A 12,510-nucleotide genomic window follows, 5' to 3' on the forward strand; every position below is an offset into this window, starting at 1 on the left:
AGGTGAAGAACAACTAAAAGAAGCAGATGAACAAGAGCTGAGAGTTAATTACATCCCAGACATCGGAGACAACTTGGACTGGCTTCTCACAGAAGACACTGAATTTCAAACTGTATTAGTAGACTGTACTAGTGATTTATCTATTCATTTTTCTAGGTACCGACTATAGACAGAAATCATGTGTTGCTGCCAATCACACATTACTCATGTAACTCAGACATTGGTTTAATTCTCCACAATTTAGGAAGTTTTGAAAAACTGTAAGGACAAGTAATGTTGTAATTTGCTGGTTTTCCAGAGCTAAAACAATTATGCAGAGATTCCTAACTCACTTATAGGACAAATTGTTGTCAAGAAAACATTTTACACATCAAATGAACATTTTAAAATATAAAAAGGGGGGAAAGAGACCATGCAGGTGCATAAACAGATGCTAAATCGGAGTAGATCTCATTTAAATTTGTTAGGCCTTATATTCCTTGTATGTATTCCTTTTCAGGCCAGGTACAGTTGTTGGACGTGACTGCCAAAGATGACAAACTGAGAAGTACACAGCCAATAACTACTTAAAATATAAAGTGTGTAATTAAAATGTAAAAGTATAATAGAAATTCCAGCTATGTGTGAGTGAAATGTGACTGAGGTGGCCACCAATGAATGACTGAAGAGAGATTGTGTGAGAGAGAGAAACTGTGTAGATATATATGTGTGTAGACTTAAAAATACTTTACAGGAATGTCAAGATTTTGAAGGAATGTGTTGCATGAATTTGTCGGACCATAGTGAATCCATACACAGAAGCATTCAGCTTTTGAAAGAAGGTGTCCGCAAATTACAAATTGATGATGGATGGGATTGGTTAAATAAGTTGTTTGGTAAATGGGGTTTGTCTGGTTGGCTGTTATCCATCATAAAAACAGGATTGCTGATTTTGGTAATTATTGTGGTTGTGCTATTAATGATGCCCTGTTTGATCAGCCTGTTGCAAAGGGCCCTGCAGCAGACTGTTAAGGCCATCTTTGTCGCACAAATACAAAAAAGGGGGAATTGTCAGGGGTGACAGCGGGTCTGTCAGCACCTTGGCACATACTGACGAAGCAATAGATGTTGACCAGATCAAAGTATACCCCTGAGATGGACTGAAGGAGAGGACTGAGGGTGGAGGCCCTGGTCCTGACAACATGCTGATGCATCCTGAAGAAGCTGTCCCGTGGGAGCAGAGAACACTGTCTCATGAGAACGGGGACCTGTTTTGAACGAGAGTGGTTGGGAAGAACGTCAACATGAGAGAAAAATAAGAGCAGGTGCTCGGGACTGTTGTGGGAAAGAACTGGGCTGTTTTGAGAAAGAGCAAAGTTGTTGTGAGAAAGTAGAGTTTAGAAAATGCACCTATTAGCTGTAAGAATTCTGGTGTGAAAGTTTGAACTGTCCTATCCGTGTGCATTACATGTGTTCAAAAACTGTACTCAAGGGGCTGCGCAGCAGCCCTGGGTTGTCCCTGCTTTTTTCTTGGAATAAACTTTGCTGGAACCTTTTTTCGTGTCGCTTTGGCCGTTCCGACATTATCAGCGACACAGGATCACTCTTGAGGAGAAAAGACAACGCAGAAAGAATCGTGTCTTGCAGAATATACCACCTAAGGAGTCTTTCTGCTGTGCCTTTTGCAATCGGACGTGTCTATCTCGTATTGGCCTTTTTAGCCACCAGCGTGCTTGTAACAAATGTGGATAGAGCCTTTCCCAAATCTTCATTTGTGAAGCCGAGCCACGAACTCAGGAAAATGTTAGGAAAATCTCATTCCCTAACTATTGTACCAATTAGTCTTTATAGTATGGAATTGTATGAACTTTCTTAAGATATATATATATTTACATTGTATACTGCACAGTTATTGTTAAGTAAGCATGACTTAAAGGACTCCAGCTCATTGCAAAGAGAACAGCAAAGAGACAGTCCCCAGCCTGAAGAATACAGGATACCCCTGGACTACTGAGAGTTAACACCAGCATCCTAGCATCCCAGCATCCCATTTTCTGGCATCATAGATAAGTAACTGTAGCAAGACTGACTCCAGGGATGCTTAGATCAAGAAAGATGCAGATGGATGATGATGCCTATTGTGGTTTAACCCCAGCTGGTAACTAAGCACCTCGCAGCCACTCGTTCACTCCCCCGTGGTGGGATGGGGGAGAGAATCAGAAGAGTAAAAGTGAGAAAACTCGTGGGTTGAGATACAGACAGTTTAATAGGTAAAGCAAAAGCCGCATATGCAAGAATTTACATCTACAGGTTTACTCATGCCAGGCAAAGTAATCCCAGCCAGGCCTAGGCAGATACACAGCCATCCCAGTGCTTCCACAGAGCCCACTCCAGGCAAGGTCGAAAGATTGCTCTGCCAGTGTGCAACCCCCCCGCGATGGAACCCGCGGGCCCAAGAGCAGGCACCCTTCAGCAGGCACCCTTCAGCAGGCACGGGCGCGGGCACTCACATTCGCAAGTCTCTCCCCCTAGTTCTCCGTTCCCATCTTGTCCTACGAGGAGAGACAGCGGAGAAGGAGGGAGGAAGGCGGACACACACGATCCCGACAATGCGAGAGGCTGGCACCACGCCAGTCCAACCACGGCGATACTTCTCTACAGCAGCAGGAAAACAACGAGCTGCGGCAACGTAGGCGCGCGTACTATCCCTTTTCCCCCTCCTTCCCTTCCTAGCTCTTCGGATCACGTGTCGCGAGGAGGCGTGGGTCAATGTGTCACGTGAGAGCAGGAGGGTGGAGCTGATGACCCAGGCTGGAGGGGAAGATGGCGGCGGAGAGAGAGTCTTTACTATTGGCGGGTGTATGTTCCATCGACTCTGAGGTGCTGGAGGATGGCAAGAACATCTTTGCTAGCCCCGTATCTACCTTGGAGGTGAGAATCCGCCCGTCCTGCAGCCGCCCTCTCTCCTTTCCTGGTGCAGTCCGTTACTGTGGGGCCCAGTCGTTGCCCAGACCTCTGTAGTGGAGTGTGACGGTGCCGGTGCCCGTGCCCGTCGGGCTCTCCCCGATTACCGGGGGTCCCTTCCCACCCCCATCTCGGCCTCGAGCTGCTGCCCTCGCCGCTCTCTTTTCTGGGAGCGGCGGCTCCTTGGCCCTTGTCTTTTAGTGGGGAGAGTTGCCTCGCCAGGAGCCCTCAGGGGCCGTCTGCCCCGCGTGGACTCTGCTGTTCCCCTGAAGTCTTTCTCCTGTCGAAAAAAAAAAAAAAGCCCCACGGAAAAGTCTTTCTCCAAGTATCACACCTGCAATTGTTCAGAGAAATCAAGAGTCCAAAAGACCTAAAAATGTGTGGTGCATACATCTGTAAATCACTCTTGCTTTCCATGTCAGGAGTCTAATAAGTAAACTCCATTACAACTGAATGTGCAAATACTTACTAGTTCTGAAAAATGCTCATGTCTTCATGAAAGTGGGAACTTTTTTCTAAGTTGTAGCCATATTTCACCTCTGCTAGGCTCTTATGGAAAAACTTTGTTCTCCCTGTACACAGTTATCCGTTTAAAAAGAAAATTGTTTTCCTCTTCCTGAAGAGTTTCCTGTCCCTGGTGATAGGATCAGTGTGTATTTCTTTGTTTTGTTCTGACCGTTGTCTGTCCTTAAAATGTCAGTAAGTAAAGAGGCTCTTAAATGTGATTTTTAAAGACACTTGCCTTCTCTGAAGTAGCTTAAAAAGGTTGGTTTGGTTTTTTTCTTTTTATAGATAATTTGTGCAATGCTACAAAAAATCGTGGAAAAATATTGTGAAGGAATAACAAATTATGTGATTTGTTCACCTGCAGTTGTCAAGAACTATTTTAATAGACTTCTGCACAACTGTGTGTGGTACAGGGTGTATTATTGGAGTCTGATTTTGTACTTTCAGAAAAACCAATAAAACATAAATAATTTCTTTATTGATTTTCTCTTGAATTAAACCCCCAAGAGACGTGATAGAATTAATGCCTAAACCATAGTCTAACAATGAAAAGTCCTCATCTTAATGATTAAAAATAGTTTCTGAAAACTTCTATAGCTGGAAAAAAAGGTGAAGAAATGCACTTTGTATTGAGTGGTTTGGTCGACAGCTCTGTTGTGCTGCTTTGTTTTTGTAGTCAGTTTATTTGGAAGAAAGTAGTTAAGTAGCAAAGGGCAGCCTCATTGCTTAAAGGGACGCTTTGAAGACAGAGCATTGTTTTACTTTTAATCAAGTAGAGCGCTTAGGAAAGAAGCCTGCTCTTGTGAATTTCTAGCAAATTTGGAAGGAAGAGGCCACAAAGATTGAGTTTGAACTTCTCCCTAGCTTAAAGCTAGATTGTTTAAATGTACAGGGTACCTTAGTCCAGAGAAGAATGATTGTCATGGTGTGGGTCTAATTAAACTTATGCATTTCAGCGTTGTTGTAGTCCTATAATGTTCATCAAGTAGCTGTTTCTAAATGGCAATGACAGCTCTATTAAAATGAAAACAGAGCTGACTTAATCCTGATCATATGTTTGTTAACTAGAGAGGAGAGTATGGCAGGTAACAGTGAGGTCCAAAGCCAATTTATGTGAAGGTTATGGTGCTTTGAGAGGATTCCTAACTGTTTTAATCTTGGAGCTGTTACCTTGCTTTTTGTGTGATTAATTTCTGTTCTTGCCCCCCTCCTTTTTTTTCTTCTCTTTTTCCTTTTTTTTCTCCCCCCCCTTTTTCTCCCCCTTTTCCCCCCCTCCCCCCCTTTTTTTTCCCTCTTTTTGCACCTGACAGAAGACATGCTGTTCTGTTTTTACGTATAATTTGGCTAAGATAAGCAGTGGAAAAGCTGTAAGACTGCTAATAATTCTTCCAAATAGCTTCAGTGTTAGCATTTGTTTTATAAGAGGAGATTTTGTTAACTCACCTAACATTGTTCCAACAAAATATAAATTTCATGTATATTGTGAAAAGTAAAAATGAAATTTTGAAATTTCTTATGGCTGCAAGCAGCTGTGTATTGTTTGAATGGAGCTAACTTGTTCACTTAATCTCTGAAAAACTGGTAAGAAATGCTTAGAGACTTTTCTACATAGAAAAAATTACTAAAAATCTAAATATAAGCCTTTCCAAAACGACCTTCATAATCAAACTACATTCAGAATGCTATTAAACCTATTCTAGATATTTCTGTAGCAGTTTTTAATGTAAATGAAGCTTGAGGAAATGGTTTGGTTTTTTTTTTCTGACAGAAAGAAAAAGAGCTGCTGACTAGTTTGTATCCTTTGTTCATTGTTATTGTAGGAAATGGAAATTGCTGACCAGTCTTAGTTTCTGTACATCTTGCTTTGTTTCTTTGCAATGAAAGGATGTTTATTGCAATACTTATATACTGATATGTGACAACTGGTTCTCTGCTATTTCACCTTTTTTTTTAACAGTCAAGTCCTTCATCTCCAGAGCCAGCAAGTCTTCCTACAAAAGACCTCAGCACAAACTCTAATGGTCCAAAGCCAGCAGAAATCATGCCAGATGATGATAGAGAAGACTTCTTTGCTGGTAACTGCTTTTTTTTTTTCTTCTAATGTGGCTGCATAGACTCTTTTCCTCTTGGACTTTAAGGGGTGTGCTTTTGTGAGGAAGAAAACCTTTTTATGCTGTAAAAGGTAATTTCCATGTCTATAAGGAAATGTGAAGCAGTACCCTTGCAATGGAAACTCTGATTTTAAGCTTAAGCAAGTTAATATTGTAAATCTTAAACATTGTTCAACCTGTTGAAGATATACTTTCTAGAAAATTCATTAAGTAATATTTTCCTTTGGATATTAGGAGTATCACTAGCCTTTGTCAATCATTCTTTATTGGTTTCAATGATCACCTATTTAATTGAAGTCCTATGATCTTCTGCAATATACTGTCACTTATGAATGTGAAATAATTTGCAAGAAAAGTGGCATACTATAAAAAGAAAAACAGCTGAGCAAAACATTTGTGCAAAGTTTGTTCTACTGTTGTTAACACATCTAGCTACTGCTTGAATATTACTAGAAAACTGTTTTGTAGTGTAGCCTTTTCTTTATGAACTGTGAGTAGAAGACTTAATCTTGCTTATTAGGGAAATTAAAGTGATATGTGACTTCTCTTAGGGGTAGATGAGTCTTGTTTAAATTTCAGTAGTAAATTAAAATTGGGGATTTTTTTCACCAAATTTGTGTGTTGTCATCTCAGCAGTAAACACTATTACACTCTTGACAATACATATTTTTAAAGTGGAATTATTAAGAATTACATACTGAAGTAATGGCACTTTGAGAAGCTCATTTGGTAGAAAAGTTAAGTGTCTTAAGATCTTAACAGCGATGTACAGGATTTTTTCTTGTGGGACTCTAGCTTTAGTTAAGTTTGATTACTAAATACAGGTTTGTCTGTGATATGTACTGTCACTACATAGTGTGGCAATATTAGCTATTTAATAACTTGTTCTGCTGATGGTAATAGAGCATGTCTTGTTATGTAATAATATTCAACTTTGTGTGTGTCTAAAAACACTAGACAAGTTAAAGCCTTGTTTTCTACCGTCTAACCATTTATAGTTGTCCCAGTCCTTTTTTACAGTTACAAAGACTGAAAATTCAGATCATATTGCAAGCTGGAGGGTATTTCTATTTATTGAAAAACTTTTTTTATTATTAAAAAAAGGTGAGAAACCGACATATGGGATCAGTCTTGGCATTTCACTAGGGTAAGATTTGGACTCTAATATTTGACAGTACTGGATGTTTTGGAGAGACGTGTATGAAAGTTTTGATAAGTAATTGAGGTTCAACAAGGCCAAGTGCCGGGTCCTGCACTTTGACCACAACAACCCCATGCAGCGCTACAGGCTGGGGACAGAGTGGCTGGAGAGCAGCCAGACAGAGAGGGACCTGGGAGTTTGGATTGGCAAGAAGTTGAACATGAGCCAGCAGTGTGCCCAGGTGGCCAAGAAGGCCAATGGCATCCTGGCCTGTATCAGGAACAGCGTGGCCAGCAGGTCCAAGGAAGTGATTCTTCCCCTGTACTCAGCGCTGGTGAGGCCACACCTCGAGTACTGTGTCCAGTTCTGGACCCCTCAGTTCAGGAAGGATATTGAGGTCCTGGAGCAGGTCCAGAGGAGGGCAACTAGGCTGGTGAAGAGACTCAAGCACAAGTCCTATGAGGGGAGGCTGAAGGAGCTGGGGCTGTTCAGCCTGGAGAAGAGGAGGCTCAGGGGAGACCTCATCACTCTCTACAACTACCTGAAAGGAGGTTGTAGCCAGGTGGAGGTTGATCTCTTTTCCCAGGCAACCATCAGCAAGACAAGAGGGCATGGTCTCAAGCTGTGCTAGGGGAGGTTTAGGTTAGATATTAGAAAGAATTTCTTTACAGAGTGGGTAATCAGACATTGGAATGGGCTGCCCAGGGAAGTGGTAGATTCTCCGTCCCTGGAGATTTTTAAAAAGAGACTGGATGTGGCACTTAGTGCCATGGTCTAGCAACTGCAGCTGTAGTGGATCAAGGGTTGGACTTGATGATCTTGGAGGTCCCTTCCAACCTAGCTGATTCTATTATTCTATGAATTGGTCAATGACACTTATTTTTAATCCTTGATCAGTCACTACTTTGATGTTGATTTTCTACAGTCTATTTTTCCTTATATGAATTATGGTTGCTGTCACAATTACAGGTGTAGGAGCATGTACTATTCAAGAAAGGAGATGTAATGTTTAGAATATATTGTGTACCAAAACATGGTTCTAAATACTTCTCAATGCTAACACTTTTCCTATTAGTGAGTCAGTTGGCAGTCTGCTTTGAATACATTCCTAATCTTATCTTTGTTTGTACCCTGATGTAATTATTTTGAAATAAAGTTTTTAGCATTTAGTTCTGGGCTGCTTTATATAGATAAGTGTATACATGTGCCCATTACCTTTTTTCTCAACTTATCAAACATATTTGCATATATTTCAACTTACATTCTAAAAGTGTCATAAGCAAGTTTATTGATTAGTTTGCAAACTCTCTAAAACAGTCTTAAGAGAAATGGAAAATAATTAAGAATTCAGTGAAAATCCTATTAGTTTTTTATTTTTACTGTATTTGCTGCGGGTGCACTCGATCCCTTCATCTATGTCATTAATGTCACTGGTCCCAATATGGACCCCTGAGGGACATTATATAATATTGTATATGCTACCCATTACTGGTCTTCCACGTAGGGGGCGATGAAATGGCAACATGTAGTCCAAGGGCAATCAAAAAGGATTTCAGGGCCTTGGGATAGTTGGTAAGGGAACCTGGGACACAAGTTATATTCTCCTCTATACTTCCAGTTGAAGGCAGCAACACTGAAAGAAACAGATGGGCCCAGTCTATTAATACATGGCTCTGTGGCTGGTGTCACTGCCAAAATTTTGGGATTTTTGACAATGGGATGGCCTATGCAGCACCGAGCGTGCTGGCATCAGACAGGATTCACCTTTTCTCAGCAAGGGAGGAGAGTCTTTGCTTGGGAACTAGTAGGGCTCATTGGCAGGGCTTTAAAACTAGATGTGATGAGGGAGGGAGACAATATCAGACTTGTCCCTGGCAAGCTGTGGGATGAGAGGCAAAGGTTAGAGGGACAGGGTGCTAGTGAGGGCCCTCTGCCGCTGACTCTGAAATGTGCTGGCCACACTGGAGCACACTTGCAGTTTTATGGAGACAAGCCAGGGACTCCTGAGATAACAGAAGCCAACAACCAGGTGTAATGGTTTGAGAGCCCCAAAATCAAATTCTCGAGTCCAAGCCCCCCTCCCTCATCTCAGCCCGGTGTGAGATGGGTTTTCCAGACACCACACAAGACTCAAAATGGGGGGAAGGGATTATATTACAATGACTTTACAAATAAATATTATAATACATTACACACACAATCTCAAGTATCTCTACCATGATAAAGCAGTATTTACAATGGATCAAATCTCTTCTTCCTCTAAATAAAAGTCCAGGAGGGAAGAAGGAAGAGATCCTTTCCACTCTCAGAGCAGCAGTGTCTCTAGGGCATCACTCTCTCTCTCTCTCTCTCTCTTCCATGCAGCAGCTGTAGCTGGATCACTTTTCATTACACACGAGGGGGATCTCCAAGCCCCTCTCGGCCCTTCGACTCCAAGCGAGGGTCTTCCTCTTCCGTGGACTGCATAGCAGGGACAAGACTCGCCTCACCACGTCATATCATGGGGTGTAAGACATCCCATGAAGGTCCCTTCCTCAGGGGATTCACCCCTGAGTCAAAATGTCTCGGGCAGCTTTCAGTTGAAGACCTTTGCCTCAAGAGTTCTATCAGAGCTCCTGTGCTCTGTCTCAGAGCAGCGGGGGGACGAAGCCCTCCTCCGCATTCTTCTGGCCGTCTCGGTCCAGCTCCGGGATGCCTTGAGCTTCTCAGCTCCTCTTTTTTCGGTGCTGTAGCACTCCAGGACTCCTCTCAATAAGAGTCCATCTGCTCCTCCTCTCTAGGAGGTCTCAGAGGGGTTTGGGGAGTTTGTTTCAGTTCTTACCCAAACTCTCTCTCTCTGTAGAGCTTAGTTCTCTCTCTGCTGCTGGCTCTCTCTCAGACAACTCTGTGTCTTCCTTGGCTACGTGCCGTCTCTGCTGCTTCTCCCTTATCTCTTGGCTCAACCACAGTCTCCGACCATTGCTGTTTTTGCCGCTGCTCCTGCTGCTTACAGTGGAGAAACTTCCCCCAGCTCTTAGCTACAGATACTTATCCCAGTCTAACACTGTTCCAAGTCCCTGTAGCCCATCTGGGGGCTGGGGGGGGGGCCATAGCCCCCAACGGGGCTCTGGGCCTCTCAACTCGTGGCTTTCACAACATGGCCACTCTCTCCAACAACTACTACAACTACAACTCTTCTTTTCCAGTCTGGGTGATATGTTTATATTTTGCAGAAGCGCTCATTGGCTCAACCCCAAGGGTAACCAACCCCCTGGGGGGTTACCATTTTATAACTTCGGGGGAAAACTGTTTTTTCCCCCACCACACCAGGGAAATATCTCAAAGGAATTCAGGGGTATTCCTCTAGGAAGGCGACACAGCCGACAGCCCAGCTGAGGCGCCTCTACACCAATGCACACAGCATGAGCAACAAACAGGGGGAGTTGGAAGCCAGTGTGCTGCTAGAAAGCTATGACCTGGTTGCCATTACTGAAACTTGGCGGGATGAATCCCATGACTGGAGTGTGACTATCGATGGCTACAGGCTGTTCAGAAGAGACAGGGGAGAAAGGAGGGATGGAGGGGTTGCCCTCTACATCAAGAGGCGCATTGAGTGTGAAGAGTTGCAAGTTGATAGCCTGTATGTCAGAATCAGAGACCGAGGCAACAAAGGGAACCTTGTGGTCAGTGTCTACTACAGACCACCTGATCAAGGGGAGCCTATTGTCGAAGCCTTCTTGCTCCAGCTACAGGAGGCATCATGTTTGTAAGCTCTCGTCCTGCTGGGGGACTTCGACCACCCAGACATCTGTTGGAAAATAGCATAGTGAGACTCCTGGAATGCATGGAGGATAACTTCCTAAAGCAGGTCCTACCAGAGGGGATGTGATACTGGATCTGCTGATCACCAACGCAAGTGAGCTAATTGGGGATGTGTATTGCATTTCTGTGGCCAGGTCTTGGTAGCAGGGAGGCTACAGGGGTGGCTGCTGTTATAAGCTGCTAGGAGCTTCCCCCCATGTCTTGTAGAGCCAATGCCAGCCAGCTCCAGGATGGACCTGCTGCTGGCCAAGGCTGAGCGAATTAGAAATGATAGTAATGCCTCCGTGATAACATATTTAAGAAGGGAAAAAAAGTTATTGTGCAGATGTAAATTGCAGCCAGGGAAGAGCGGAGTGAGAACATGTGCACAACAACATAGACACCAAGGTCAGTGGAGAAGAATGGGGAGGAGGTGCTCCAGGCGCTGGAGCTGAGGTTCCCTGCAGCACATGGTGCAGACCATGGTGAGGCAGGCTGTCCCCATGCAGCCCATGGAGGACCACCTGGGTGCAGAGATCCATCTGCAGCCTATGGAGGAGCCCATGCTGGAGTGGGTGGATGCCCAAAGGAGGCTGTGACCCCATGGGAGGCCTATGCTGGAGCAGGGTCCTGGCAGGGACCTGCAGCCCATGGAGAGAGGAGCCCATGCTGGAGCAGGATTTCCCTGGTAGGATGTGTGGCCCTGTGGGGGATCTATGCTGGAGCAGCTTGTTCCTGAAAGACTGCACCCCATGGAGAAGTGACCCATGTGGCAGCAGTTTTGCCCGTGGGATGGACTCATGCCGGAGAGGTTTGTGAAGGACTGTCTCCCATGGGAGGGACCCCATGGGAAGCAGGGGAAGGACTCCTCTCCCTGAGCAGTGGCAGAAGTGACAACTGACCGTAACCCCCATTCCCCATCTCCCTACACTGCTGAGGGGAAGGAGGTAGAACTTGGAAGGAAGGAGGGGTGGGGGAAAGGTGTTTTTTTAAGATTATTTTACTTCTCACTCTTTTGCTCTGATCCTGTTAGTAATAAATTATTTAATATCCCCACTTTGAGTCTGTTTTGCCTGTGATGGTGATCAGTAAGCGATCTCTCCCAACTCTTATCTCAATTCATGAATCCTTCACTGTATTTTCTCTCCTCTGTCCAGTTGCAGAGCGGGAGTGAGAGAGCAGCTTTAGTGGGCATCTTTCAAAAGGGTAGAAAGGAGGACCCTGGGAACCACCGACCTGTCAGCCTCACCTCTCTGCCTGGGAAGATCATGTAGCAGATCCTCCTAGAAGCTGTGCTAAGGCACATGGAGGACAGGGAGGTGATTCAAGACAGCCAGCACAGCTTCACCAAGGGCAAGTCCTGCCTGACCAAACTAGTGGCCTTCTGTGATTGAGTGACTCCATCAGTGGACAAGGAAGGGTTACAGATGTCATTTACCTGGACTTCTGTAAAGCCTTTGGTATGGTTCCCCACAACATCCTTCTCTCTAAATTGGAGAGAGATGGATTAGCTGGGTGGACTGTTAGATGGATAAGAAAGTGGTTGGATGGTCACATCCAGAGGGTAGTGGTCGATGTCTCAGAGTCCTGATGGACATCATTGACAAGTGGTGTCCCTCAGGGGTCCGTATTGGGACCAGTGTTATTTAATATCTTCATTAATGACATAGATCAAGGGATCAAGTGCACCCTCAACAAATTTGCAGATGACACCAAGCTGAGTGTTGTGGTTGACACACATGAAGGACAGGATGCCATCCAGAGGGACCTGGACAAGCTTAAGAAGTGGGCCTGTGGGAATCTCATGAGGTTTAACCCAACCAAGTACAAAGTGCTGCACCTGGGTCTGGGCAACCCCCAATATCAATACAGGCTGTGGGATGAACAGATCAAGAGCAGCCTTGCCGAGAAGGACTTTGGGGTGCTGGTGGATGAGAGGCTGGACAGGAGCCAGCAACATGTGCTTGCAGCCTAGAAAGCCAATCATATCCTGGAGTGCATCAAAAGCAGCACGGGCAGCAGGTCAAG

General features: G+C 44.4%; 1 protein-coding gene and 1 long non-coding RNA gene across 5 annotated transcripts in view; both read left to right on the forward strand.

Annotated features, from left to right (window-relative positions):
• The window catches only part of LOC135405143 (uncharacterized), a 547,777-nt gene that overhangs the window by 61,948 nt on the left and 473,319 nt on the right, over nucleotides 1-12,510 (forward strand). The gene's annotated exons all lie outside the window — the stretch shown is intronic.
• The window catches only part of LOC135405138 (sorting nexin-2-like), a 187,860-nt gene continuing 178,134 nt past the window's right edge, over nucleotides 2,785-12,510 (forward strand). For all 4 annotated transcript variants that reach the window (XM_064639851.1, XM_064639849.1, XM_064639847.1 and 1 more), the window contains exons 1-2: nucleotides 2,785-2,910; nucleotides 5,408-5,525. In XM_064639851.1, the coding sequence (XP_064495921.1) occupies nucleotides 2,803-2,910; nucleotides 5,408-5,525 (226 nt within the window). In that variant the 5' untranslated portion in view covers nucleotides 2,785-2,802. The remainder of the gene's footprint in view (nucleotides 2,911-5,407; nucleotides 5,526-12,510) is intronic.

Source organism: Pseudopipra pipra, chromosome W (genome assembly GCF_036250125.1).
Source record: "Pseudopipra pipra isolate bDixPip1 chromosome W, bDixPip1.hap1, whole genome shotgun sequence".
In the NCBI taxonomy this organism is placed as follows: Eukaryota; Metazoa; Chordata; class Aves; order Passeriformes; family Pipridae; genus Pseudopipra; species Pseudopipra pipra.